Genomic DNA, 27,834 nt, shown 5'->3' with positions numbered 1-27,834 from the left:
AACAGTACATATATTTGGGCCAAGAAGTTAATATTCGCCAAGACATGAACGGAGAACGCTCGCGAAGGATTCGGGCAGGATGGTGTGCGTTTAATTCCATCAGGGACATCCTCAAAGGAAAAATCGACAAGACCACACGTACAAATATCTTCAATTCAACAGTGCTGCCAGCCATGCTGTATGGCAGTGAAACATGGGCAGGGCCGGCTTTAGCAGGTGCGGGGCCTCATGCTGGGATGTGAATTGTCTCACGCCCCCCTGCCCCAACTCCGCCCAGCCCCGCCCCGACTCCGCCCCCTCCCTAGCCCATTGGATCCCTCCCCAAATCCCTGCCCTGGCCCCGCCTCTTCCCCAAGCACGCTGCATTCCTCCTCCTCACCTCTCCCTCCCAGGCTTGCGCTGATCAGCTGTATGGTGGCGCAAGCGCTGGAGGGAGGGGGGAGAAGCAGGACACGGCCTTTTTTTTTTTTTATTTCCCGCTCTGCCGGCAGCCCCGGACGTTGCGGGGCCCTCTTAGGCGTGGGGCCCCATTCCGGGGAATCGGCCGAATCGGCTTAAAGCCGGCCCTGAACGTGGGCACTGACGAAGAGAGAAGAACAGCCGCTGTCGGTAGCTGAAAGGGCAATGGAACAAGCTCTGTTGGGAATTTCCCTTCTGGATCATATCCCAAATGAAATGATCAGAGAACGCAGTGGTGTGAAAGATATTGTCGTGGAAAGCAGATATTATAAGATACGATGGGCGGGCCACATAGCACGGTTCACGGACAATAGGTGGACCGCAATCATTACTGAGTGGTACCCACGAGAACAGAAAAGACCACCTGGTCGGCCTCCAAGAAGATGGAAGATGACATTGTTAAACGTTTCGGACGAACGTGGAGAAGAAAGGCAAGAATGCGAGAAGAATGGCGGATGTGTTGTGATCGGCGCAGTCTTAACGACAGCTGAAGACCGATCGATCCAGGTGAGGCTATCTGGTCACCCTAAAGCTAGCACATATGTGTAGGGTGACCAGATGTCCTGATTTCATAGGGACAATCCTGATATGCGGGGATTTTTCTTATATAGATGCCTATTACTCCACTTCACCCCCATCCTGATTGTTCACATTTGCTGTCTGGTCACCCTACGTATACATCTACCTGAGCTGGAAATTGCACTTCCCAGCTGCAGCGCACACATACCCTGTGGCTCCAGGCACAGGAGCTGAGAGCAGGGCCACAGTGCTCCCTCTACTGGCACCGATGCAGGATGGAGGAGAAGGAGGAAGCTGTCTGTCTCAAATACAAAGGAGTGTGGTGGGGGGTAGGAGTAGGAGCAGAGAGGGACAGATGTGGGGGGATAGGAGCAAGGGTGGAGAAGGGCAGGAACCAAGGATGAGGGAGGGTAAAAGCACGGCAGAGGGGGACGACAAGAGCCATGGAAATGGGAGGATAAGAGTGGGACGGGGTGGGGAAGATGTGCAGGAGCTGGGGACAAGGGCAGGAGTGGGAGGATGAGGCAAGGATACGAGCCAGGGGAGGACTGGAATTGGGGGACAGGGACAGGAGTTGGACAGAGGGAGAGCAAGAAGCCAGGGGGATAGCAACAAAGGAGAGGTCAGGGGCAGGAATGGGAATAAGGATAGAAGGGAACAGAGAGAGGCTGGGGAAAAATATCTGTAACCACTAGAGCACACTCCCCTACAGAATCTGAAAGTTCACAGAACCCAAGAGTCCAGAGTTTCACCATTCCTCTGCTGTCTAACAAATAGCTGTGAAACCCCATGGCAAAGTATGTGTCTCCATCCCCCTCTACTGGCAGATCCACAGAGAAGATAACAGACTTCTACTGCTACCAGTTACGCCATTACTTCCAGCCTAGAGGACTGTGCTGTGAATCTAAAGATTCCAACCCTGCTGATGACCCATAGGGTGGTGGGAAGGACAGTCAGTATGGTTCCATGTGAAGAAATTATTGGCTTTTAAATGTTTAAAAAACTTAGAAATTTATATTCTGAAAAATCTGTGCTAAAAGAACATTAAGGTTGCAAAGTCAAGCACAGCAGTGTTAAGACAGGCCAACATTAGACTAGGAGAATTGGTGGCATCTGCCCCCTTGAGACCTACTAGCGCAGGTGCCATGGGCTTGGAGGCCCATGGGCGGAAGAGGCTTATATCCTGGAATTACTTGGCGCAGCTACATCCTCAGCACGCTATGATTTGCCTTGTGCCCCTCTCCAGCCACCAAGGGGTGCTCTTGGCCAGGGTTTGCTGCCCTGGACGTAAGGGGGGGAAGGGGAGGCTGGCTTCCGGCATGTCTTGTTTCTCTTACAGAGTTTGAGGAAGAAGCTAGGAGGAAGAGGAAGAGGAATTTGTCGGTGAGATGGCTGTGCTCTGACAGACTCACCCAGGCCTTGCTGTATCGTCTCTGCAGCTTGGTGACCCACAGGAGGTGGGATTGCTGCGGAACCCAAAGGGGAGCAGGGGTCAGGCGGCGGAGAAGATGGGGGTTCAAATATGAGGCTTCCCCAGCCTACAAATCCAAGGGAGGGGAGAAACTTGAATTACTCCATTGCTCCCCTTTCCAGTCATCCCAGATGTCACCCTGCCCCATCGCCCAACCGTTGTCCCTGTCCTTCCTTCTTACCTCAGTGTACCCTGTCCTGTCATCCCCTGACAGCTCCCCGGGCCAGGAACAGCATGCGTGGCGGCGGAGAAAGGCTCTTCCGGGGGGACTGTAGGAATGACTGGGAAGGGGAACTCCTAGCCCAGCACAGAGACATGGGGAAAGCAGGAAGTGGGAGCAGATGAAGAGGCCTGAACCCTAGCCCAGGGGATTGGAAAGGAAAGTGGGAATAGATGAGGAGGGGGTGTCTTGTATCCCGGCACAGGGACATGAGAGAGAGGACTCTACCAATCAAGGGGGGGAAGATATGTGTACCCAGGGCTCAAATGGCAATTACTTCACAAGGAGCGATGCAGCCTTCTCACATCCCACCCCACCCCGGGGAACTGGGGCATCCTTGACTGCGTGCCTGGCCAGTGCAGAAGGGCAGCGTGATGGGTTCCAGCCCCAGCTTAGGCCAAGAGCAGTCCCAGCTCTATTCCCCTTTTGTCTGCCTCACTTCCCCACCAGCTCAACTTCCCATCAACTGCCTCCTGCTTTTTGTTCTTCCTTTACTTCCTCCCCTCCTGCGGCTCTTTCCTGCTCGACCGCTCGCTTTCTGTGGTCTTTGATTAACTGACGTGTTCGTTTCGCCTGGGTTGAATTCAGACATAAGGTCACTAGTGAAATGAGTGCAGGGGGTTCTCAGACCAGTGATTCCTGGATGTTTAGCCGCAACACCGATTCCCCAAGACTGGCCACCTCCAATGAGGAAAGAACCTGGAACTGGAATAGCAGAGGGGACACTGGCAGAGTTGGTGAGGGGGCCAAGAGCGAGGGGAACTGCAGGGCAGAGTCGAGGGGCAGTGGCGGAGCTGTGTCAGCAGCTAGCACTGGATGAGCAGGGAGAGCTGCAGGCCAGGGAAGTGCCTCTGAAGAGCCGTGTGGGGATCCCAGTACTGGGATAGGAAGGGGTGCTGCAAGCCAGGATACAGAGCTGTGGGAGGTCTGGAGAGCAGGTCTGAATGAGGCTCATTGGCAGAACTCGGCCAGGGGCTCTGGGGCTGAAGCGAGGGAGGGTGCTGAAGGTCAGGACTGAGCTGCATTGCCTGCACTGTGTGGGTTTCGTACAGAGGCTCCTCCCCTGGGTTGGGGGACCTAGAAATCTCAGCTTGCATTTAATAAAAGCCCCAAACAATAAGTTTCTAGCCGTTTGCCTTGTGAAAATGGCCTTGGACATGTAAACCTGAGGGGGGAGGGGATTTGTCACTGCTTCTTCCTAAAAATCGTGGGTTATTCATGATCATCCCCCTGCCCGTGGCTGCTTGGGTTTAGCCTTTGGGACACCTGTAATCCACAGCTGTGGGGCGCTGGATTTGTGGGAGGACCCCAGGCCCCACCTGGGCTGCCACAAGCTCCCTTCCCCTTCAGTGAGCCCCAATCCTCCAGTGTATTTGGAAAATTGTCCCTTGAAAACCTGTTTTACACGGTAGCAACTGTGCACAGAGTCCAGCCCAAGCGGCCAGACTGTAGCTCTGCAGTAGGAGGCCGAGGGTGACCTGAGGAGCTTTCCAATCTCCTCGTTTTATATAAAATGAGCCAGCTAGCTTTGGGGTTGCCCCATGGAACCATCTTGCAAACCCTCCCCACAACCCGATGGCCAGTCCCGTGCACGGTGCAGTGAGTATAGCAGGCAGGGATTGGGGAAATGGCTTTGCAAGCTGCTCAAGAGAGGTAATGTTAATGCAGTAGCAGGGGGTGCTCTTGGACCGAGGGGCATGGGCACAGTTGGTGGAGGGCAGAATTGGAACAGCACAGCATGCAGCAGTGAGGTGCATAGGCGGAGCTGGGGGTGGGCTCAAGGCTGGAATAGCAGGGGGTGCTGCAGGGCCGGAGTGAGGGGCCCGGGGAGAGCTGGGAGGCAGAACTGAAGAAGCACAGAGTGCTGCTGGGCAGGAGCGAGGTGCTCTGGCAGAGCTGTCGGATGTGTGGAGGAGAAGCCTGCCAGGCACCTGCTCACGTTGTGCTCGGCTTCGGGATAGCTGGCATTGTCTCACCATCCTCAGCCATAAGCCTGACAGAGAAGTAAGTGAGAGGAATCCTGTGCCCAGGCCACCAGATCACTTCTACAATGAACTGTGTAAGGCCCTGTGAATCCCTTGCCCTCCAAGAGGCTCTCGGAATGTTGATGCCAGCTGTCGAGCTCCCCCTGTGGGCACAATGCCCTCCCCTCCTTCCCTCTCAGAGCATGTCAGGGCAATCATGTACAATAGACAACAGACGTGGCAACCAAGTGCAATTACCTCAAGGGGAAGTGTGCAGCTTTCCGGGGCTGGGGGGAGGGGAAGAGAGAGCTTGACACTGACAGCCCCGGTGGTTAAAGTCCTATACTCTCCAGAACAGACACAGCACAGGCAGGGCCAAGGCAAGTACCCTCCACTGCCCTGCCGGGGCAAGGCTTCCACAAGGGAGGGAGCGACTCTAGGGATGAGAGGGGAGCTCACTCACCATGGCCCAGTCAATCCTTGCTGAGGGGCCTGCCCAAAAGGGGCCAGTGTGGGATGGGGAGAAAGGAACCTGGTCTGGATACAAGTCCATCAGCTGTCAGCAGGGGGCAGTTCAGGACCCAGCACACACTGATTTTGGAATTCTCACCCACCCGCCACCTATTGCTGATTTCTTTTGGGAGCTTAGCGCAGGGTTTGGGGCTGGTGCAGGGGGGGAATGTTTCCCAGCACAAAACCATCCACTAAACAAGTTGGCTCTTTGAGTTGCCAACTTCCCTCTTCCTCTCTGCCCAGAGCACGCTGGATCAAACCAGATGACAGTGAATCTCGAGACCAACACCGCAGCAAAGACCTGAATGGCTGCCCATGTTAAAACAGCATGGCTTTTGCTCGTGGCTTGGTCCGTTTTATTTTTAGGAAGTAACCAAGAAGGGTTTGTACGCTCTGAGAAACATGAGTTCATCACTGCCGTCACCAATATGAGCAATATGGGAAGGAGATGGGGGTGGAGCCTCTAAACAACGCAGTCCATGCAGCTGACACACTTTTAGATTGAAGTAGTGCTAATTGTGGCAGGCACTCACAAGAGCAGTGGGGAAAGAGAAACTGACGGCTGTTGGAAGAATTGTCCTTTCAGCAGGTCTCAGGATGGAGATTTGTCCCACCGGTAAGTCTTTCTCCTGTCTTGTTGCTGCAAGTGTTGCTAACCCACTAGGCTCTGCCAGGGCAGTGTCACCAGCTGGAGTGGGGTGCTGGGGAGGAAAGGGGAGACGAGGAGTTCCCCAGATGCTTTGGGTGGGATTTATAGCTTTCAGGTGTTGTGCTGTTTTCACCTCCCTCCATCCCTCCCAGTTATTCAGGACCTGATCCAGCTCCCTGCAGATGTCCCACTGACATTAATGGGACCAGGATCAAGCCGTTACTGAGCTTTGTACAGACAGGACATCTCTGAGGAGGAAGGTTAAATCCCTCATGTCAGTGACCCTCAGACTAGCTAGATAACAAGGAGGCGTGGAGTATGCCAGGCCCAGCCTGGGGCATCAGAGGTGCATGGGGCTCTGACTGTAAACAACAGATTCCTTTGATGCAGCCTCGGTGTGACAGGAACAGAGGTGCAAAAGCATGACTTGCAAGTTCAAGAGCGAAATTGTGAAAGCCTTCACTTCCCTGCTCCAGCTGGGGCTAGTGCAAAGTGAGTGTGTGTAAACGTTCTGACTGGGCAGTGCGTGGCACTGGTGTAAATGACGGCCTGTGGGGCACAGTAAATCAGAGGAGACAGGGAATGGCCCACAGCTATTGCCCTCTCCCCACCAGCTGGAAATGGGGGGTGGGGGAGAGGGAGCCCAAAGACTCAGCTCAGCAATAAAATCATAGGCCTGGACATATCCCTGCGAACCACAGAAACGCGACCGACTCCAAAAGAAGCTAGAAAGACAGAAGTAGCCGAGAGGCGATGAGCAAGATAAAAACTTATTTCCTGGTTTGGTAAGTGGTGGGCAACAAGGAGGGGAGCTGACAGAGAAAGGGATCCTGGCTGGCCTCACCATGGCAAGGTCAATTGTCCAAGGAAAAGGTGGATCTCAAAATTGGTTGTCCAGCACGAAAATATGGTTGATCTAATGTTGTTAATAGCCACAGTGAGTTACTTGACATTATTAATATTGTTCTGCTTTGTACTGCAGTAGTGCCTGGGGCCCCAATTGTAAACCAGGGGCCACAGTGCTAGGTGCTGTGCAAACACACAACAAAAAGTCCTTGCCCTGAGCAGCTTAAGTGGAGTCGTTGTATTTCTGTGATTTGCATGGATATATCTAGGCCTATGATTTTATTGCCGAGCTGAGCTATTGGTCTTAGGGCTTGGTTTGACACTGGCAGACATTTGGGGAAGGGTCTTCATTGGCAGGAAATCTGCCTTGAGGCCTTTGGAGCAGTGAAAGGTACCCACCCCCAACCCCATCCCGTCTGGGGACACACAGCTGGCTGGCACCGGTTCAAAAGTCAGCTGCGCTGCCTGGAGAGGAGGCGTGGTCAGAGGGCCAAGAGTTTGCCCAATTGAGTGTGTCCCTCAGGCAGCTTTCAGTGAGGAAGCTTCTGCAGTTTAAGGTTGCCCAGCCCGTAGCATGACTCCAGTGAGGGGTGGGGGTGTGAATACTCCCTTGTCCTCTGCCTGGAGTGAATCCCACTGGGGCGCAGTGACACCTGCCGGTGCTGGGGGATGCCATTTGCACCTCTCTGGGCCAGCTCCGGGGAACCAAGCCCATTGTCTGTTTCTGTGGAGAAAATGTTCTACTTCTTCTCCTCCCTCACAGTCCATGGACAGGGCGAGCCTGAAAGGTGGTAACTCCCACCCCTTTCCCTTGGGAGGGGGGGGTGAGGTGAGCGACTTCATCTTGTGTGTTCCTATGTGGGAGAGAGCTACACCGGCAGGGCCATGGGCTGGGCTGGGCGATGGAGCCTGCGCTCATAGGCTGAAGTATGGTGAGATGATCATGTCAGAATCAGAACAGTGGTGAGGCTGGGAGAGGGATCCATGCGAGGAGGAAGGTGAGGAGCTCTGGGGTCTGCTACTGCCTCTCATTGGCTGTAAACTCAGCCTCATACCGAGGTAGACCAAAGGCCTGTGTATTGTGCAGCCTGCATTTAGCCTGGCTTCTAGTATTGCCAGCACAGTTTTGTACCCATTACTGATGGAGGGAGGAAATTGCAGGTGCAGTTGTTCGTGTCTGCAGCGGTATGCATTTAGATGCCTAGCTACAGCATGTGGTTTTCGGTGGGTCTGGCTAGTTAAATCATTGTGTTCATTATTTGGCATGTGTGCTGTGTGGTCACCAAATTTGCACCATCCACGCTGGACGTGGGTTTTGAAAATACAGGTCTGAGCCTATCTTGGGGAGATGATAGAAGTTGATGAAACCTTTGGGGGCACTGACTCACTGGTGCATTGGACTTGACTTAACTAATTCCTGTTCAGTGTGGGTGAAATTTACCCCTGGGCAGACATGGTCTATGCATCATTTATGTCCCAGTTAAGTCCTCAACATAGGGCTTATGTGGAACTTAGCTGGTGCCTAGACTCTGGGTGGGTCCTCTGTACCAGATGTGACCTTCTTCACCCTGTGATCACAGTGCTACGCCCAGGCTCATCTTTAAGGTATTGGAGTGGGCCAAAGCAAAGAGCCACTGGGACTCTCCCTTCCCAAGTTCTCAGGCTCCGTTTTCTATAAAAGCAGGGGAACCATTGTGCTGCTATCAACCTCCTCTGCTGTTGGGAAAATAGAGGCCAGCTGCCTGCCCTGGAGTCTATGCACATTATTATTATTTATTACCACAGTGCCTAGGAGCACTAAGCATGGACCAGGACCCCACTGTGCTAGGTGCTGTACAAACACTGAACCAAAAGATGGCCCATGCCCCAATGAGTTTATAATCTAAGTAGAATAATTGCCCTCATTTAACCATTCAATTGATTCAATGGGCAGTTCTTCAAATAAACCACTCGATTCGGGCTCATTGCAGGATTTTGTGGGCAAAAGGGTGAATTTTAGGATATTTTCTCTCCTTTCCCCACCTATTTAACTACAGAATCCAAAGCAGGCAACAAAGGATTCAAACTAGCCATCTTGTGTCTCCGCTACCAAAATGCAGAGGTTTGGGATGCTTGCTAGGGAAGCACAATGAAAGAGAGGCGCATACATTAAATTCACGTACTTATTAAGTTACTTCCAATTGGAGTTAGGCACCTCACCTGCTTAGGTGCTTCTGAAAATCCCACTAGACACCGCTCTGCATCTTTAGGTGCCTAAATCCCTTTGTAAATCTGACCCACCTGCCCCGTTTCTTGCTCACTCTCATCTTTATTCCCCTTGTCTCCCCTTCCATGTCTGACTCAGTCGGTCCATCACTTTCTCCCTGCCCCCATCCTTGTGCAAGCGGGGGAATGGTCCTGCTATTGTGGGGAACTTTCCTGGCTTATACATTACCCTGGTGAAATGGGCTAGCGAAAGGATCTGTGTCCTCGCTCCCACTTCCTTTACCCAGAGGCCTGCCTGACCTTGAGGGCTCCCCTTCCACTCTCCCCCGTGGCAGAGTCCTCGTAACCCCAACAAGTCTGGGCCCAGGATTCCTGGGGGGGCTCGACCCCCAACCTTGTCATGGTCACTTAGGGCAGGGGCTTGGGTGTCCCCACTCTGGGGTGCTCTCTCTGCACTGGATGCTTCCCTGACCCACTGATCATTACATACAGTTCAAAGCAAATACAATTTATTAAACTGCAATCAATTTTAAAAAATAAGGAAAAAATGGGAAAAGGTTAAAGGAAAACACGTCACCCCGCTCTGTGGCACGGGGACGTCACAACCAGCGTCTCTGGAATGTCAGGGCAGTTCAGTCTGTTTCTCACAAGTCCCAGGACTCCTTCTCAGTCCCTGGCTGTGCTGCAGGGATGCTGCGGGTCGGACACTTGCTCTGGCAGCAGCCACACGCTCTCAGGCTCTAGGTGCCAGGACCCTTCTTCCCAGTGTCTTCCCCGCCCCGTTGGGGTTACGATCCCCCTCCAAGTCTGGCCTGCAGAGCCTCTTGGCTGAGGTGTCTCCCTGTGCTGGGCCCGCTGCCCAGGGTACCTCTTGCTCTCCCCAGCTGCTACCACACCCGGCTCCGGACAGCTCCAGCCCCAGCTCCAGCTCCAGCTCCATCACTCTGCCTCAGCTCCAGCTCCACTCTGCCTCAGCACGGCTGCTGCTGCTTCTCTGCCCCCTCGGGCTCTGGTTGCTGCAGCTCCCCTCCCAGCACAGGTTGGCTCTGTGGGCTGCTTCTGTGACTCTGCTCCCAGCTCTGACCTGCTTCCTGGGCTGCTTTTCTGGCCCCTCTGACTGGCACAGCTCTGCTCCCAGCTCAGCTCGGGCCCTGCTTTCTCCTTAACTCAGCCCCACTCTGTCTGACCCAGGCAATTCCAGCTCACATGGAGGACGGGATCCCTGTGGCCTCCTGACGCCCTGATTGACAGAGCAGTCAGGCTAATCAGGCTGACCTGGAGCATTGGCCTCTGCCGATTGTTCCTGGGGACTGTCAGTCTCAGGGTCCTGATTTCCCCTTGGTACTGGGAGCTAGCCAACCAAAACACCCCCACTGAGTTTTAGTAAGGGGACAACAGTCCTCTTACATTTGTCTACCCTTTTCTCTTCCAGTCAGGACAGGTGGGTTTTTTTTTTTTTTGAAAGTGCAAATTATTTATAAACACTGTCAACAAGGCAGGCAGGGAATTCATTTGTTTCTTCGGCTGTTTGGCAGCATTCGCAAGGAGAGGGAACCCTGTTATTTCCAGCCTCAGCTTGGCCACGTGGGTCAGTGGATGTCCTCTGGGGGCCAGATCCTTGTACTCGCTACATGCTTTTAAGCTGTTTCACCAAAGCAAAGCAGCCATAGTGCCAGCTTCACTGGTCAGTGGAAGATACCCTCAGTGATGCAGCCCTCAGCTATAACAGCACCACAGCCGTGAGGGTATGGAGCATAGCTGGGGGCGAGGCTAGGGAATACGTGCCCCTCCGCTGCTCCCCGGCTGCCCAAACAGCCCCAGGCAAAGTTTGTAGCAGCCCTGAGGCTGCTCTTGCTTGCACCAGGGGCTGGCCTGGTCTCTTGTTGACCCTGGGATAAGGGGGCATAAAAGTGACATCAAGCCACCTTTGCCCCTTTCCCCTTTTGAGCTGCACTTGGTACAGGATTGGGGCTGGGATTTTGAATTGGAGTTAGGCAGCCCATTTGCCAGGCAGTAAGCCATCATAATTCACTTGTCGAGCCTGCAGGTCCGGTTGTCACAGATTGCTAATGCAGCCCTAGGATGCATGAGGGGAGGTGTTTCCAGCAGAGATAGGCAAGTGTTAGTACTGTTATACAAGGCACTGGTGAGACCTCATCTGGAATAGTGTGTGCAATTCTGGTCTCCTATGTTTAAGAAAGCTGGATTCAAACTGGTGCAGAGAAGGGCTACTAGGATGATCAGAGGAATGGAGAACCTGCCTCCCAAGTGGAGACTTAAGGAGCTTGACTTGCTTAACTTAACAAAGTGCTTCCTGTAAATACATCACAGGCAGGGGCAGCTCCAGGCACCAGCGCAGCAAGCGCGTGCCTGGGGCGGCAAGCCGCGGGGGGTGGCCTGCCGGTCGCTGTGAGGGCGGCAGTCAGGCGGCCATCGGCGGCGTGCCTGTGGGAGGTCTGCCGGTCCCACGGTTTCGGTGGCAATTCGGCGGCGGGTACGCCAAAGCCACGAGACCGGCAGAAACGCCGCCGAATCTGCGTGACTGCGGACCGCCCACAGACATGCCGCCAAAGGCCGCCTGACTGCCGTGCTTGGGGCGGCAAAAAGCATAGAGCCACCCCTGATCACAGGGATAAACACCAGGGAGGGAGAGGAGCTATTTAAGTTAAGGGCCCATGCTGGCACAAGAACAAATGGATAGAAACTGGCTATCAATAAATTTAGGCTAGAAATTAGACAAAGGTTTCTAACCATCAGAGGAGCGAAGTTCTGGAACAGCCTTCCAAGGGCAGAGTGGGAGCAAACACCCTAACTGGTTTTAAGACTGAGATTGATAAGTTTATGGAGGGGATGGTATGATGAGGTTGCCTACAATGTCATATTGCCCATCCATGACCGCTATTAGCAAATCTCTCCGATGGCTAGTGATGGGACACTAGATGGGGGACGGCTCTGAGTTCTACAGAGCATTCTCTCCCAGGTGTCTGGCTGGTGGGTTTTGCCCACATGTTCAGGGTCTAAGTGATCGCCAGATTGGCAGAGCCCGTGGGAGGGTTTCACCTTCCTCTGCAGTGTGCATCGCGGGTCACCTGCAGGGTTGAACTAGAGTAAATGGTGGATTCTCTGTAATTTGAAATCTTTAAATCAAGATTTGAGGGCTTCAGTAACTCAGCCAGAGGTCATGGGCCCACTACAGGAGTGGGTGGGTGAGGTTCTGTGGCATGTGGTGGGCAGGAAATCAGATTAGCTGGTCATGATGGTTAGCCTTCTGGCTTTAGCATCTATGAGTCTATGAGAGCAGGCATTTTCCCATCCTACCTGTGTTGCATGGGGGCTTGGACAATGCAGCTTCCCCCAGGTCTCCACCAAGGCTGCCTCCAGAGTTGGGGGATATGCTCCTTCACAGCCCTAGGTTCCAAGCTCCCATCCACGCAGCTGTCCCCAGTCTCAGTGGCCTCAACTCAGTCAAGGCAATTTGTGTGCATGTATACAACTGTCTGCAGGAGCTGGGTAAGGGTTACTGCTTGGAGTGACTCTGCCCCCTTTGTCTGTGTTGGGCATGTGAAGCCTGGAGGGAAACCAGTAGAGTTCAGTGAGCAGCACTGTGGGGCATCAGACTCTAATCGGGCTGCCCCATTCCTCCCTCTTCTGGGAAGCTGCAGGAAACAAGCCCCTGTGCTCTGAGATCACTGTTCTTTCTTCCCCTTCTCTTTTCTCTCCCCTGCCACAGCTGATTCCTTCTCCCTTTCCACCCTATTTTTAGACATTGTTCCGTGTATGCGAGGCACACTAAGAGAGTTTCCAAGACAGCTGGTGAGACTTCCCCTTTCCCCCCAGACACGGGAGGCCCAGGGCATTTGGTGTGTGCACTAACGGAGCAGGATACCTGCTGGACTGACCTGACGCAGGGGCAGGGAAGGTGTTGGCCTACAGAGAAGCTCCTGGCCTGGGGCTGAGTGAGAGCTCTCGACACGCCAGTGCATGTGGGTTGATCTGTGGTTCCCCTGAACTCCATGCCTTCCCTTGCCGCTGATATGGACTCTCAGTTTCTGCTGCTGCAGCTTCCTATTTCTCCTCTGATTCTTGCTGAATGCTCGCTCTGGCCGGAGTGTATTTAGCTGGTCTGCTGTTGCTCCATTTCTTCTTCTAGGTCTTTTATGAATCATTCTGTGGTCTTCTCATCTCTGTCATCACTTGTCTTCCTGTGAAGAGAGGAAGCAAGAGCAGCCCTATGTTTAGCCTGTGGTCATTGGAATATCTTCCCAGCCCCATCACTCCTCTTCCTCAGATGACCCCCCAAATTCCCTCCCCTCAAAATGGCATCAACTTAGACTCTCTTTTAAACCATTTCTCTGTGTCCCATTTGCATTTGTTTCTTGCATCTGTTTCTGCATTTAATAGAAGAGCTTGAATTTCTGAGAGACCGAGAGAGATCGAGTCAATGGCTTTTGATTGGGTTAGATTTTGTATTTAGGTCACTGCTTTATCAAGTTCATTTGTCCTGATCTTGCTCGTGAAAGACGCTCGTTTGTATGAGAAACCACAAAACAAAATTTGGCAAGATTGAACACTGCTGCTTGAGAGAGTCCTGGGAGTGAAACGGGGGGGGGGGGGATTGTTGCAAGATCAGGGCTGAGGAACATTGGCATTGAGGTGTAGTGCTCAGGACTGGTGTGTCAGGGGGTGCTGCAGGGTCAGGAGGAGCATTGGCAGAGCTGGGATTGGGTCCCAGGAATGGAATAGGAGGGCAGGGTGCAGGGCAGGAGGCAGGTGCCATGGCAGAATGTTACGGGAAGGAGCAGCTCAGGACTGGAATGGCAGGGGTTGCTTTGTCCTGCCTACAATGTTGTGGGGCTCCGCTTGCCGTGAGACAGCTCCCATTCTCACTGGCATTCATTTTCCCTTTGGTATTTCCAGGGTCATCTGATCTGAGCGAGGCTGAAGAGGCTGAAATAGACACCATCAAGCGGCACAGGATGGCACTCCTGGAGGACATTCAGGTATGGGCCACCCCGCCTCTTCCCATCTCTGGACAGGCAGATCTTCCCAGAACCTGCTCTCTGGGGGAACTCTTTACAAACATCCCATCCCATCTAGAACAGTTCCCTGGCCTGGCAGGAGATACTTTCCCAAGCACCATCAGATCTGGAATGCTGAGGTTCATATGGCACCAGTCCTACCAATAAGCAGCATCCAGCCTGGGGAACTCTCTGTTGAAAGAGATCATCAAAGCAAACACTATAACTGGACATTTTGAAAAGGCTGGCAAACTTTATGAGCAATATTACTATAAACCCAGCTCCTCAGCTGGGATAAATCGAGGTAGCTTTGTTGACATGAATGGATCTATGCCAAATTACAGCAGCTGTCCCAATATGTGGAGTTACTGTTAATTAGCATGTATTACTTGTCTAGTACCATAGCTGTGCATGGCAGTGTACAAAACCAAAACTGATCGTTTCTGTTCTATTCCATGCCCATTGTCATGGCATCTTAGCCCCTGCCCTGTGTCAAGCTCTCTGGAGTGGCTCACGAAACCTCAGGACAGCTACAAACCAGGGCACAACCCCCAAACTGGTTGTGTGTTTTTATCATTAGATTTAACCACCCATCAAGTGTGAATTCCACAGGCACTATAACAGCCTTAACATGGAGTCACAGACAGTCCTCTTGGGCACTTCAGTCTATCTTGCCACCCAGGCAAGCCTGCCTTTGTGACAGATGGTCCCTTACACCAAAAATCACAATATTCAGGTTATTCCCAGTTCCAAAGGACCAGTTACTTACCCCAGGTCATTTGTACCTTAAATCCAATACCAAAGACAATGCTTTTAGCCAATCCTATATTTAGGGCCCTACCAATTTCACGGCCATGAAAAACGTGTCATGGACCATGAAATCAGCCCTCCCCCAAGAAACCTGATCTCCACTGCTGCTAGGAGCCCAGGGCTCCTAACTGTTAGTCCAGCCGCACTGGGGAGGGACAGGAGTTGTCCTTCCCCTGCACAGCTGCTCTTGGTGGGGAAATCAGACCCACCTCCAGAAGCAGCACAGAAATGAGGGTGGTACACCCCTCCCTTCTGCAGTGCAGCAGCCTGGGAGCTGGGCTCCAGGCCTTCCACCCCCCACCCCACCCCCCCGGCCACGGGTCCTGCCGCAGCACCAGGCGCCAAGCTTGAGGCTTCCTCCCACAGTGGCTCCTGCCAGGCTGGGAGCTTTTGCTCACAGCGGCTGCAGCTGGAGCAACCTCCGCCCCCCCCCCCCCCCCGCTCCAGCTGGAGCTTGGGGCAGTCTGGGCTCGAGGCTTCAGCCCTCCATCTGCAGTCGGGGCACCTAGGCTCCAGGCTTCTTCCCCTGCGGCTCCTGCCGGGACTCGGGGTGACCTGGTAGGGGCTTCTGCCCTGGCACTTCTTCCAGGGCTGGGGCAACCATTTTTCCTGGTGGGCCCACAGATTGGCATGGGGCCCCTGCCTTAATCTGTCCCTGGCATGGACTAGCAGCTAGGAGCCCCCAGCTGGGGCACTCCCAGCAGCATTGGGGGAGATCCTACCCACCTCCACCTCTGGGAACCTCTAACTGCAGGAAGCTGGGAGGGTGCTGCCTTCAGAGCCCAGCTCTGAAGGTAGCACAGAAGTGAAGGTGGCCATCTTGGGACCCACCTACAACTTTGCAACCCCTCTCATCCCCCATGATCCCATTTTGGGTGGGGACCCCCCTGGTTACAAACCCTGAAATTTCAGATGTAAACATCTGAAATTGTGAAATTGACCCATTTAAAAACCCTCTGGTTGTGAAATTGACCAGAATAGACTGTGAATTTGGTAGGGCCCTACCTATATTAAACTAACTAAAGGTTTATTAATTAGGAAAAAGAAATAAGGGAGGTATGACAAGGTTAAAGCAGGTAAACACACACACCCACATGAGTTACCATCGTAGGTTTCAAAAATAGAAGCTGCTGTAATGTTCAAGCGCTAGCTGTCCTTAGGGTTAATCCAGCTAAGCACCTTGGGGATCCCTTGCTTATGCTTAGAAATACTGCCCTCTCCAAATTCCAAGCAGCACAGTGATACAGATCCTTCTGGTCAGGGATTTTTATTCCCTTCCCCCAGAGTTCAAACTGGAATGGGATGAGGGTTTGTGCAGGTCCCCTCTTCATGGGTGTGGGGGGAACAATCAGCAAAGTCTTTTGTCCACTGATGTTCCACGGTGGTTTATCTGGTGTCTATGGGCCTTCTTCTGTTGAGCAGGAGATGACACCTCTTGTGATAAACTAGTATTTCACGCTTGGTAATGCTTCTTTTCTGACTGTGGGGGTTTCCAGTTTCATAGCAAACACTTAAATATTACCTTATAGCTTGCGGTACAGATATTGCCAGTGAGATGAATGCATGCGGCAACTCACAAGCGTTCCATAAAGTCCAAACACATCTCTCTAAATCTAATACCCATTTTAACAATACTAATACCCAAGTGAGCCAGACTGGTTTCCAGCTATGCATTTGTCAGTGTTCCGTGAGGCCTAGGGGCCTTGCCATGACCTGGCACCTGGCCTGCCAGCATCACACCCTGAAGAGCTTATTAAGCCAGCTCGATGGCACTATGTTGATTTGCATCAGCTGAGGAGCTGGCCCACGATCTGCAGGTGCCCAGATGCGCAGGTGACGAGTGCCTTGACTAGGACAGAAGGTTACGCCAAGTGCTACCAGATAAATAATCCCATCTCGTGCTTCGTGGTGTGAAGTGATTGCCATAGAGTCAGGAATGCAAGCCCCCTCCCCCCTTCCAGGTACAGCTTTGCACAACTGTCCATGTGCATTGTTTGTTTGCCGTCCCACTGCCAACGTAGGAGGCAGGAAACCTGAGTAGATGGACCAGAGGGCTGACCCAGTATGGCAGGAGACAAGATACTGGACTAGATGGGCCAATAGTCTGAATCAATCGTCTTCCCAAAACTGGTTGGTAACCAGTCACTGCCCACTGGGGCAGGAGGTGCTTAGGTAACAGGATCCCAGGATGGAGATTCATCCCCTGGGGAATTTCTTTAGCAGTCTTGGTGCATTATCACCGGGGTTAAACAGCTGGGAGATCTCAAATTGCCTATTGAGCAGCTGAAGGATAGTGCCAAGAAATAGGAATAATAACAGTAAATCATTTGTATCACAGTAGCCAAGCTCAGGGCTCTGTTGTGCTAGGTGCTGTACAAACATGTTCTCAGGGACAGTCCCTGCCCTGAAGGGCTTAAAATCTAAATCAACTCACTGGGCAAAGGGTGGGAGGGGAAACAGAGGCATGGAGAGAACCCCAAGAACTTGGCTCCCTTTGTAACCCAGAGGCAGCCGATTAGGGGCCGGGAACTACCAGGTGTCCAAAGGAGCTGAATTCCATGTTTAAATGATAGAATATAACGAGGAGCAGCCCCACCAGCTCATCAGTCTGTGCAGCAACTGCTGAATGACAGGGGCACAAGCAGCTCCCCCGATACAGGATCAGCACACCCAAGCCCAAGGTGACTCCCCCTGCTTGGTAGCTGGTTCCACTGCCTCTCTGCACACCTTTCCCAGCTGCATGGCTGGGCTACAGCAGGGAAAGGGGCACGGCGCAGCACCCAGGATCCATTCCAGAGTGGGCACAGACATGGGTTCCTGTTCTCCTGCTCCCTGGCTCGGTCTGCACTCGACTTTTCAGAACATTTGCTCCGCACCCCCGCCTTCAGCCAGTGTCCAACATGGGTGGAGAAGGCGACCTGAGATCAGCGCCCTTTTTGATAAGACACCCTGGCTGGTCCCATTACAATGGCCAGTGAACTGGGCTGGCCCTGCCCATGCCAGCAGGGCTTGGCAGCCGCCCAGAGGTGAGGTGAGACATCTGGTCTCTCTCCCATCCCCTGGATCGCTCTCACCCCTGTCTCTTCCTCCCACAGAAGCTGAAGGTGGAGATTGCGCAAGTGTTTGCGGAGATAGATTGCTTCCAAAGTGCAGAAGAGAGGTGAGGATCCAGCCATGTGCCTGCAGGGATGTGGCGATTGCATGGTTGTTCCTTTGGTGCATAGGTGGCATGGCTCTTCTTCAGGGTGGAGAAGGAACCAGGGGCCTGCTTTAATGCCCTAGCTGGAGCCTTTCCATTGACATCAATGGGGGTTGGCTCATGTCCCAGGAGAGGGGAATCTTTCTGGGCACAAGGGAAATGATGGAGACAGCTGGCTTGCGCACTCTCTCTCTCATGAGATTTCTCTTTACTAGAGAGCAGTGAGTTCAGTAAAACACCAGCCCCTTGAATGATTCTAGGCTCCATGGGGGTTAACACCCCCTGCCTTAGGATGGGCACAGGCAGGCGGGTGAGTGGCTTCTCTTCCCGGCCCTGGAGCAAGCCAGAGCTGAGATCAGGAAACTCCTGTTGGGAACTCAGCCCCCCTCCTGCCCCACCCTGGAGGGGAATACGGCCGGCCGCTTCTCTTTGTGCCAGGCTTGATTCTCCACCTTTGCATCTGCAGCAAAATGGTCCAGAGGGACAAAGATCTGTGCGTGGGCCGGAAGAAATTCAACATGGACCCTACAAAGGTAAGGTGTACTGTTCTGACTGCTGCTTGTTGGCATCCCATATGGACCCCTCTTTACTACAGATCAGATGCGAGTTACCCACCCCAAAGACATTCATTCTGCCATCGGGGCAGACACACGCGGGGTGGGCCCCAGGAACTGACAACGGGGTGGGGGAGGCTGGTTTCTCAGCCCGACAGAGCACTGTCAGGCAACGCTCCACGCCACGATATCTTCTGAGAGCTCTGAGCAATGGTGCCTCCCCATGACACGTTGTGCTGACACGTGTCAATCAAAGCACCCCCAAAGCAGAAGAGAAATGGAAGGAGGAGAGACAGGGCCAGACTTAATCCAACCACTAACTCTTCTGTCTGTCAAGGGAGCACAAATCCGGAGAGTCCCCAGCCCAGGCTCTCTCACCCCCGTCAGCTGAGGTTTGATATAGATTTCTCTAAAACCTATTCCTGGGTTGCCTGGGTAGGGAGGGAGGTCACCCGACAGGATGTGAGGCTTTCTCGCACTCAGAGCAGGCCTGGCCAAGCCAGGCCGCCCCTGCTGCTGGCTTGGAAACAAGAGTCTGCAAAGCAAGTCCGGGTCTCCCACCCGCTGGATAACTCCCCCCACCCTCCAGTGCAACCCGCCCCACTAGCAGGAGACTCAGAGCAGGATGTAAAGGCAGAGGTGAATGTGAATAACAAGAAGAGACCTAAGGGCCGCTTTCTCTCCCCTCCCCCGCTCTGCTGGACCACTCAGTCTGTGCTCAGCAAAGAAAACCACAAGCTGCAACAGTAATATCAGCCCCCATCATTTTAACCACAGCAACCGTCTCACTGGCTCCGGCTCAACTGCTGCTGCTCTGACCAACTTTCCATCACGCCTCCGCCCCCTCCCACTGGCTCGCAAAAGAGGACCCTCCAGCCGAGCCGGTGCTAGGCAGACTAAGCAATTGCTTAGGGCCCCGAGCAGCTCCAGGGGGCCCCGCATTCCCTTTTTATTATGTGTTGTATGTGGTGAGGGGGAGGATATTCCTGCTTAGGGCCCCCAGTGGGCTAGCACTGCCTCTGCACTTCAGTACCATCGCAGCAACTGCTGGCAATACCCACCAGCCCACCAAAGGGGGAGAACAGTCTGGGTGACATTCACTCCAGAGCATCAGCAAACCAGCATTAGGACTTCTTTCTATTTACATCCCACCTGGCAATCCGGCCCCTTGCGGTCTCTTATGTAGAGTTAAATCAAGCCCTGTTTTGAGGCCCTAAGTGGGACTTTAGTGATGCCTGGTCTTTGTGCTGGTCCCTGTGCGCAGAGGGGGTTGCACCCATTGAGAGTGCAGACTCCGCCCAGGGGTGATGGGGCGGGAGGAGGGCAGTGGGTGTGACTTTGGGATAGAGCTGGTTGGAAAAACTTAGAGGGAGCTATTTTCCATTGGAAAACACAGCTCTGTTGAAATCAAAACGCATCACAAAATCATGTCGATTTCATCGAAATTCTGCTTCAGAGAAAAAAAGGCGTAGTGGGGGGAAGGGAGGGGAGTTCTGATAGTGTTGAAACACCCCATTTGGACACATTCAGAATGGAACGTTTCCATGTTTCCTTTCGAAAGGATGTTTCCTTTCGGAATGTTTTAAACTGTGCACGACGCTGTACATTATAATAGAATATGCCTTTTTTTTAAAAGTCAGAACGGAACCAAACCAATTTTGTGGGCACAAAGCATTTTGCTCAGCCCAAAATGAATTTGGGGGGAGAGGGGGAGGTGTCATTTTCTTCCGTGGAGAATTTTGAAATTTTCGGGTTCCGTTGGATCGAAACAAAGAAAACTTTGAAATCGCAAAATCCTGCTTGAAACGGAATTTCTGTTCTCCGCACAGCTCTGCTCAGGAACCTGGCAGCTCCCCGACAGTAGGTGTCCCGGGCCAGACCAGGATAGGTACAGCGTTAGCTCCTTTGTGGAACATGAGGGGAGGGATTAAGATGGCAAGTCTGGCTGTGTGCTCCCCAGCTGCGGTCCGAGGGGCAGGGGGAGTAGCTGGATTTGGGAGGAGGCCTGCAGAGCTGGGGAAACATGATGTCCCGAGATGGTCGGGCTGGACCCCCATTAAATTGCCCTTCCCTGGCCCACCAGAATGTCCTCACTCATAGCCTGGGTGTGCTCTTCCCCCAGGGGATCCAGTACTTGACCGAGCACAAGGTGCTGACCTCAGACTTGCGAGAGATCGCCAGGTTCCTCTACAAGGGAGAAGGCCTGAACAAGACAGCCATCGGGGATTACCTGGGAGAGAGGTGAGCCTCCCCTAGCTGATCTAACTCTCTTAGGCCTTGTCTACAGTGGGGGTTAAACCCAATTTCAGCCGCCAGTGCAGCTGAACTGTAGCAGCCCCTAGCATAGACAGGCAGAGCTGCTACTTGCACTGGGGGAGCTCGGCCCTGCTTCAAAGGGAGATAAGCCGTGTCTTGCTCCGCTTCCGGCTGGTTACCCTGCAGGTGCAAGGGGTTAGCACTGGGGCAGCTGCACTGGTTGCTGATGGCTGTACTTGGGGCGAACCCCCGGTGCACACAAGGCATCAGTGTAACAACCTTGCCAAAGGTCCTGGTGTCTTTTCATGGGGGGAAACGGAGCTAGATTTGGAAAGCAGGGAGAGGGGGTGTGCAGAGATGTTCCTGGGGGAATCAAAGCTCTGAGGGGTCTGAGCCCAGCTCTGCTCTAGGTCACATAGTAAGGCTGCATCATAAAGCACCGAGTCACAGTCTCCTTCTCTCCCCACACCCTCCCACTCGGCCCTGTTTCCTCTACCAGGGACCCAGTGAACCTGCAGATCCTTCAGGCCTTTGTGGAATGCCACCCGTTCGCCAACCTCAACCTGGTGCAGGCACTAAGGTGAGTGAGCATCCGGACAGAGCGCAGCAGAGGCCTGGGAGTGGGTGCTCAGCCTGGCTGAAAAAGGCAAGTGAACGCATGCCAGAGGGCACGGGGCTAGGGAGACAGCTCAGAGCCAGGACAGAGCTTCCCAAGCATTCATCTGGGAGGGGACCCCCGCCCCCATTTTCATACTTGAGTGTCCGACTGCACCAATGCAGGGAAGCCACTTCCCAGGGCGGTGTCCCATTGCAGTGCGGTGCGTTGGGGAGCGTGACCCCCGTTTCCCTGGGGGGCATCTTGCTGCAGTTCCCTGTGTTAGGGAAGAATCACCTATATGTCATAGGAGTGCATCCTACTCTTTCATAGATTGGCCCCCCTCCTTCCTCCTGGGGTGTCCCAGCTTGGGGGGGAGAGGACCTGCTATTTCCAGAGGTGTCCACCTGGGTAGTGTCCGTGTGCTGTGGGAGAGAGACACACCCTCCCCCCCCCGTTTCAAGGGCATCTCATTGAGCTCTCACATTGCCCATGCGGGCTTCTCGTCGGGCTCTTGTGCACTAGCAGCAGAGGGAGCCTGTGTCCTTGGGGGAGGCATCTCGTTTGAGGCTGTGCACTGGGGAGAGGGGTCCCCGTTTGCTAAGACTGCGTCCTGCTGGACGCCCATGTGGTGGGCAGAGAGGCCCCGGGCTTTGGAGCAGGTGTCCTGTCCTGCTCTCTTGTTTTGGGGAAGGTCCCCGTTTCTGAGGGATGGTGTCTAGTTGTTGCCCTAGGAGCTGAGGGAGGGTTCCCTGTTTCCCAGGCTGGGTGTCTCATTGGGTGCTGAGGGGAAAGCTGCCTGGGTCCTAGGCTGGGTGTCCCATCGCACCCGTCTTGGGAAGAAAGGGGACCCTGTTACACATAAGGACGTCCTGTTGCCTTCCCTGTGTGGAGGGAGGACACCCGCACGTCCATGGGAGGAAGGAGGGCACCCCTGGGCATTAGGGGCATGAAGCCTGCCTGGCCATTGCATGACTCGCCCACGGGCCCGGTGTCCTTGCAGGCAGTTCCTGTGGAGCTTCCGGCTGCCCGGGGAGGCCCAGAAGATTGATCGGATGATGGAGGCCTTCGCCAACTGGTACTGCCAGTGTAACCCGGGAGTCTTCCAGTCGACAGGTAGCTGCAGAGGAGGGGAGTGGGAATGAGCTGCCAGATGTTTGCATGATCCACCACTCACAAAATGTAGTGTTTGAACAGTAGAGGCAGCGCCTCCAGCTTTAGCTTCCCTTAGGTCAGGTGATTTGGCCCTGGTCCCATATCACTTCTGCCAGTTCCTACCTGTAGGTGGTTTTTCTAGAGACAAGGGACAATGCTGATCTCCATTTCACTGACAGAAACCCACTGGGCCATGTCCACAGCTGGTGTGAACCCACTCAACTGCGGGAAAGCCAGTGGAGTCTACATGGATTGACCCCATCTGGGGATCATTAATGATCTAGATGGTGGGATGGATTTCACCCTTAGCAAGTTCGTGGATGACACTAAGCTGGGGGGAGTGGTAGATACATTGGAGGTAGGGATAGGGTCCAGAGTGACCTAGACAAATTGGAGGATTGGGCCAAAAGAAATCGGATGAGGTTCAACAAGGACAAGTGCAGAGTCCTGCACTTAGGACGGAAGAATCCCATGCACTGCTACAGCCTGGGGACCGACTGGTTAAGTGGCAGTTCTGCAGAAAAGGACAAGGGGATTACAGTGAATGAGAAGCTGGATATGAGTCAACAGTGTGCCCTTGTTGCCAAGAAGGCTAACCACATATTGGGCTGCATTAGTAGATTGAGGGAAGTGATTATTCCCCTCTATTCGGCACTGGTCAGGCCACATCTGGAGTATTGTGTCCAGTTTTGGGGCCCCCCCCACTACAGAAAGGATGTGGACAAATTGGAGAGAGTCCAGTGGAAGGCAATGAAAATGTTTAGGGGCTGGGGCACATGACTTATGAGGAGAGGCTGAGGGAACTGGGGTTATTTATTCTGCAGAAGAGAAGAGTGAGGGGGGATTTGATAGCAGCCTTCAACTCAGGGCCGGCTCCAGGCACCAGCGTAGCAAGCAGGTGCCTAGGGTGGCCAATGAAGAGGGGGGCAGCAGGTCCAGCTGTTCGGCGGCAATTCGGCGGTGGGGCTGTCACTCCCTCTCGGAGCGAAGGACCTGCCTCCGAATTGCTGCCGATCACGGCTTTTTTTTTTTTTTTTTTTGGTGTGTGCTTGGGGTGGCAAAAACATTAGAGCCGGCCCTGCTTCAACTATCTGAAGGGGGGTTCCAAAGAGGATGGAGCTCGGCTGTTCTCAGTGGTGGCAGATGACAGAACAAGGAGCAATGGTCTCAAGTTGCAGTGCGGGAGGTCTAGGTTGGAGATTAGGAAACACTATTTCACTAGGAGGGCAGTGAAGCACTGGAATGGGTTACCTAGGGAGGTGGTGGAATCTCCATCCTTAGAGGTTTTTAAGGCCCAGCTTGACAAAACCCTGACTGGGATGCTTTAGTTGGTGTTTGTCCTGCTTTGAGCAGGGGGTTGGACTAGATAATCTCCTGAGGTCTCTTCCAAACCTAATCTTCTATGATTCTATGATCTAGCCCAAGTTTCTAGTCTCTTACCTACAAAAGGAGTTGCCGCTTGTTGTCTTGATTTCCCTTTTCCTCCCCATTATCTCTGATCTCTTCTTCCTTCTTTCCCCTGGCCAATCTCCTCTTCTCCTCCTTCTTGCCACTCTCCTTCCTTTCCCCTCGTGTCACTCTCCATCATCACTGTCCCTCTTCAGGCAGTTGGCTCCAGAAGCCCTATCAGCACCCGACACCTTAGGATAGTGGCTCCTGGTCATCTAACAGTGGCAGTGCTGTCAGTGATCTGCACTCAGATAGCTGAGCCATTGTAATGCCAACCCAACCATCCTGTCCCAGCAGTGAAAAAGCCTGTCACCACCATCAGGCTTGTGTCTCCGGCCCACAGCTCCACTCTCTGGAATGATAGGCCCAGGCCACCCCTCTGTCCGTGTATTCCTAGCTCCCACCTGTCATGCTTCACGTTCCAGCATTTCATGTGGGTTGTGATGGGCACAAAAACTGTGTCCCAGCGACTGTGTCCTCCCGCCGCGATGCTGTCCTAAATCAGCATCTGTGCCGGAGGTCAGACAGTGGTTCTCAACCGATTTACCATTGTGGGCCGCATCCAATACTATCTGTATGGCCCTGAGGATGTCACATGACCCACAGCTGTGTGCTGATGGCTGCAAGTTGAGAACCACTCGTGATCACAATGGTCCCTTCTGACCGTAATGTCTATGAGCATCGACAGCCACCTGTCTTAAATCAGCGCCGTCACATAATGGCGCAAGGTTAAGGAGGCAAATAAATGTCACCCCCTCCACCTGGGACTTGTGTTCCCTCCACATGCACGATGCTGGCCCTTGACAGGCCCCGTGTACCAGCCATCAGACCCCAGTGGGGTGAGCACCCTCCCCCGCTTTCCAAGGACTCCATGGGATCCAAGCGCTCAGTACTGGAGCCCAAAGGAACAGGCAATCCGAGGGCCAGCAAAGGGAGACAGCCTCCTCCCACTGCAGGGGGAACCTTTCTAGAGCCTCAATGGGAACAGGGAAACCTCCCACCCACCTCCCCCCAGAACCCCAGGGGCACGGTTCCCCCTGCAGGGGTGTCTGGCGTGGCGATGCTGCCAGTCACCCACACCCCTCTGCACTCTCTCGCTTGCTGGCAGATACGTGCTACGTGCTCTCCTTCTCCGTCATCATGCTGAACACCAGCCTGCACAACCCCAACGTGAAGGACAAGCCCCCCTTCGAGAGGTTCGTGGCCATGAACCGAGGCATCAACAATGGAGGGGACCTGCCTGAAGAGCTCCTGCGGGTAAGTGCTCCTGCCCGCTCGCCTGGCCTGCTGCCGGGTGCTGAGCTGGGAGAAATACCCGACCCAGCCAAAGGCATCATCGATACGTCTCCCTGAGGCATCGCACTGATTTCTGGGCGGTCCCTTCCTGGAGCATCCATGGTCCCCATGAGTGGGAAAGTCCAAGTATTCCTCCCTCCTCCGTGGCTCTGACAGTGCAAGGAGACAAAGGCCTGCTAGGCCCAAGGTATATCACCCCACAAGCTTATCAGGTGTCTGTTTTTTTACCAGAACCATTAAAAGTCCGGTTGGCAGCACAGCCAGACAAGGCAGACTCCCTGTCTACCGTGGCTCTGCGCGGCTCCCAGAAGCAGCCAGTATGTCCCACCCCGGCTCCTAGGCGTAGGGGCAGCCAGGGGACTCTGCACGCTGCCCTCACTCCAAGCACCAGCTCCACAGCTCCCGTTGGCCGGGAACCACGCGGCCAATGGGATCTGCGGGGGCGGCGCCTGCAGACAGGGCAGCGCACAGAGCCGCCTGGCTGCGCCTCCACATAGGAGATGTAGGGAGGACATGCCGCTGCTTCCGGGAGCTGCCTGAGGTAAGTGTCGCCCGGAGCCTGCCGCCCTCATCCACCCCACACCCCGCCCCGCTGCCCCAACCCTGATCCCGCTCCTGCCCTCCAAACCCCTCGATCCCAGCCTGAAGTACTCTCCTGCACCCCAAACCCCTCATCCCCAGCCCCACCACAGAGTCTGCACCCCCAGCTGGAGCCCTCACCCCTGCACCCCACCTCCCTGCCCCAACCCAGAGCCCCCTACCGCACCCTGAACCCTTCATTTCTGGCCCCACCCCAGAACCCACATCCCCAGCCGAGAGCCAGTACCCTCTCCCATACCCCAACCCCCTGCCTCAGCCCAGAGCCCCCTCCCATACTCTGAATCCGAACCCCTCGGTTCCATCCCCCAGCACGGATCCCCTTCCTGCACCCCAAATCCCTCATCCCCGGCCCCACCCTGGAGCCCACACCCCCAGCCAGTGCCCTCACCCCCTCCCACACCCCCAACCCCCTGAGTCAGGCTGTGAAAATGAGTGAGTGAGTGAGTGAGGGTGGGAAGAGCGAGCGACAGAGTGGGGGGTGGAGTGAGCAGGGGCGGGGCCTCGAAGGAGTGGTGGGGAAGGACTGGCCTCAGAGGAGGGTCAGGGCAAAGGTGTTCGGTTTTGTGCGAGTAGAAAGTTGGCAACCCTAGTGACCCAGCTACTGAGGAAGGTGGAATAAGTGGACTCTCCCATACTGGGGTAGCAGGGGTGCTCCAGGAGCGGGGTATGGGTGTCTGGAAGATGAGAGCATGTGCTTTGGCCAGGGGACAGGGAAGGTACATTGGAGAGAGCCTGCCAATGTGACCTTGCTGGCCAGGGTGTGCTGCAGACCAGGAGAGTGTGGGGCGGAGAGTGTGCGGTGTGTGGGTGTGTGTATGTAACAGAGAGAGAGAACGAATCTGTGAGGGTTGCATGCGCCTTTGCGAGTGTGGTTAGCGGTGGGTGTGTCTGTTGGGGATGTGTGGGTGGTGTGCGTGTCTGCGAGTGTGTATCTGTGTGTGGGGATGTCTGCCTTTGTCGGGCTGGGTCTTTTAATGGGCCTAATGGAGCGAGGCACCCAACGCCCAGCAACCTGCCAAGAGAGCTGGGCACCTGACTCCCTTAACCCCAGCCTTTGTCTGTAAGCTGTTCTGGGCATGGTGTGTGTACATCTGGGGCATCAAGATGCTGCTGCTGCTGCTGCTGCTGATGATGATGATGATGATGATGATGATGTCATTGTGGGCCAAATTCTGACCCCCTTACTCACACTGAGTAGCACCCAGGAACATCCCCATTGACTCCCGGGGAACGACTCGCGGCATAAGGTGCTGACGTGAATAAGGGTCTCAGAGCCTGGCTCTGCGATTGCCATGTGTCTTCGCTGAGGGGCGTTTGCTCAAAGAAGGACTCTGGCGTCTCTTTCTGCACACGTCGTGCTATTTGTAGCTCAGGTTTCTCTGATCCCGAATGGCCTTGTGCCCCTGGCCTCAGCCTCGGAAAGTCTCAAGGGATTTATTTTACCTGGTGAATTCCTGTATTGCCCGGGGGCCATTCTCCCTCTCGCTAGGCCTCCCTCTGCTGAGGATCCCGGTGGCACCCCCTGCAGGTTCACCCTCTGGCTCACTTGGCAGTATCAGTACTCAGACCAGACGGGGATCTGTACTTACGAAAGGGAATCGTTAGGCTTGGGCAAGGAAGAGCCTTAACGGCCAGGTTTCCAAAAGAGCAGAGCAGCACCCCGTGGCCCTTGTTCAGGGGCCTAAATGGGGGCAGAAAGTCTGGCCCTAAGAGACCAAATGCTGCCGCTGGCCTGCATTGGCAGCCGCAAAGCAGTGTGTGCATACCCTGCTTCTCCCGTGCAATTCCCAGAGCTGTGGAGACCAGCCACCGCATGGCTGCGCCTCAGGGAAGGCAGCATGACAGCTCCTCCCTTCTCACACAATGCCCTGCGGGGAAGGTTTAGTGCAGGGGTTCTCAAACTGGGGGTCGGGACCCCTCAGGGGGTCGCGAGGTTATTACATGGGGGGGTCACGAGCTGTCAGCCTCCACCCCAAACCCCGCTTTGCAGCCAGCATTTATAATGGTGTTAAATATATAAACAAGTGTTTTTAATTGATAAGGGGGGGGGTCGCAC

General features: G+C 54.2%; 1 protein-coding gene across 1 annotated transcript in view; it reads left to right on the top strand.

Moving 5' to 3' along the window:
* The first annotated feature begins 5,608 nt into the window (after positions 1-5,608).
* CYTH4 (cytohesin 4) overlaps positions 5,609-27,834 on the top strand; it is a 32,771-nt gene continuing 10,545 nt past the window's right edge. The window contains exons 1-8 of the mRNA XM_005302457.4: positions 5,609-5,762; positions 13,764-13,846; positions 17,770-17,834; positions 18,340-18,406; positions 20,550-20,668; positions 21,183-21,263; positions 22,282-22,394; positions 24,991-25,139. Coding sequence (XP_005302514.1) covers positions 5,744-5,762; positions 13,764-13,846; positions 17,770-17,834; positions 18,340-18,406; positions 20,550-20,668; positions 21,183-21,263; positions 22,282-22,394; positions 24,991-25,139 — 696 coding nt within the window. The 5' untranslated portion in view covers positions 5,609-5,743. The remainder of the gene's footprint in view (positions 5,763-13,763; positions 13,847-17,769; positions 17,835-18,339; positions 18,407-20,549; positions 20,669-21,182; positions 21,264-22,281; positions 22,395-24,990; positions 25,140-27,834) is intronic.

The sequence above is a fragment of the Chrysemys picta genome, chromosome 1, assembly GCF_011386835.1.
Source record: "Chrysemys picta bellii isolate R12L10 chromosome 1, ASM1138683v2, whole genome shotgun sequence".
Taxonomy (NCBI): Eukaryota; Metazoa; Chordata; order Testudines; family Emydidae; genus Chrysemys; species Chrysemys picta.
Note: the sequence above shows the minus strand (reverse complement) of the source record. Positions and strands in the feature narration are given on the sequence as shown.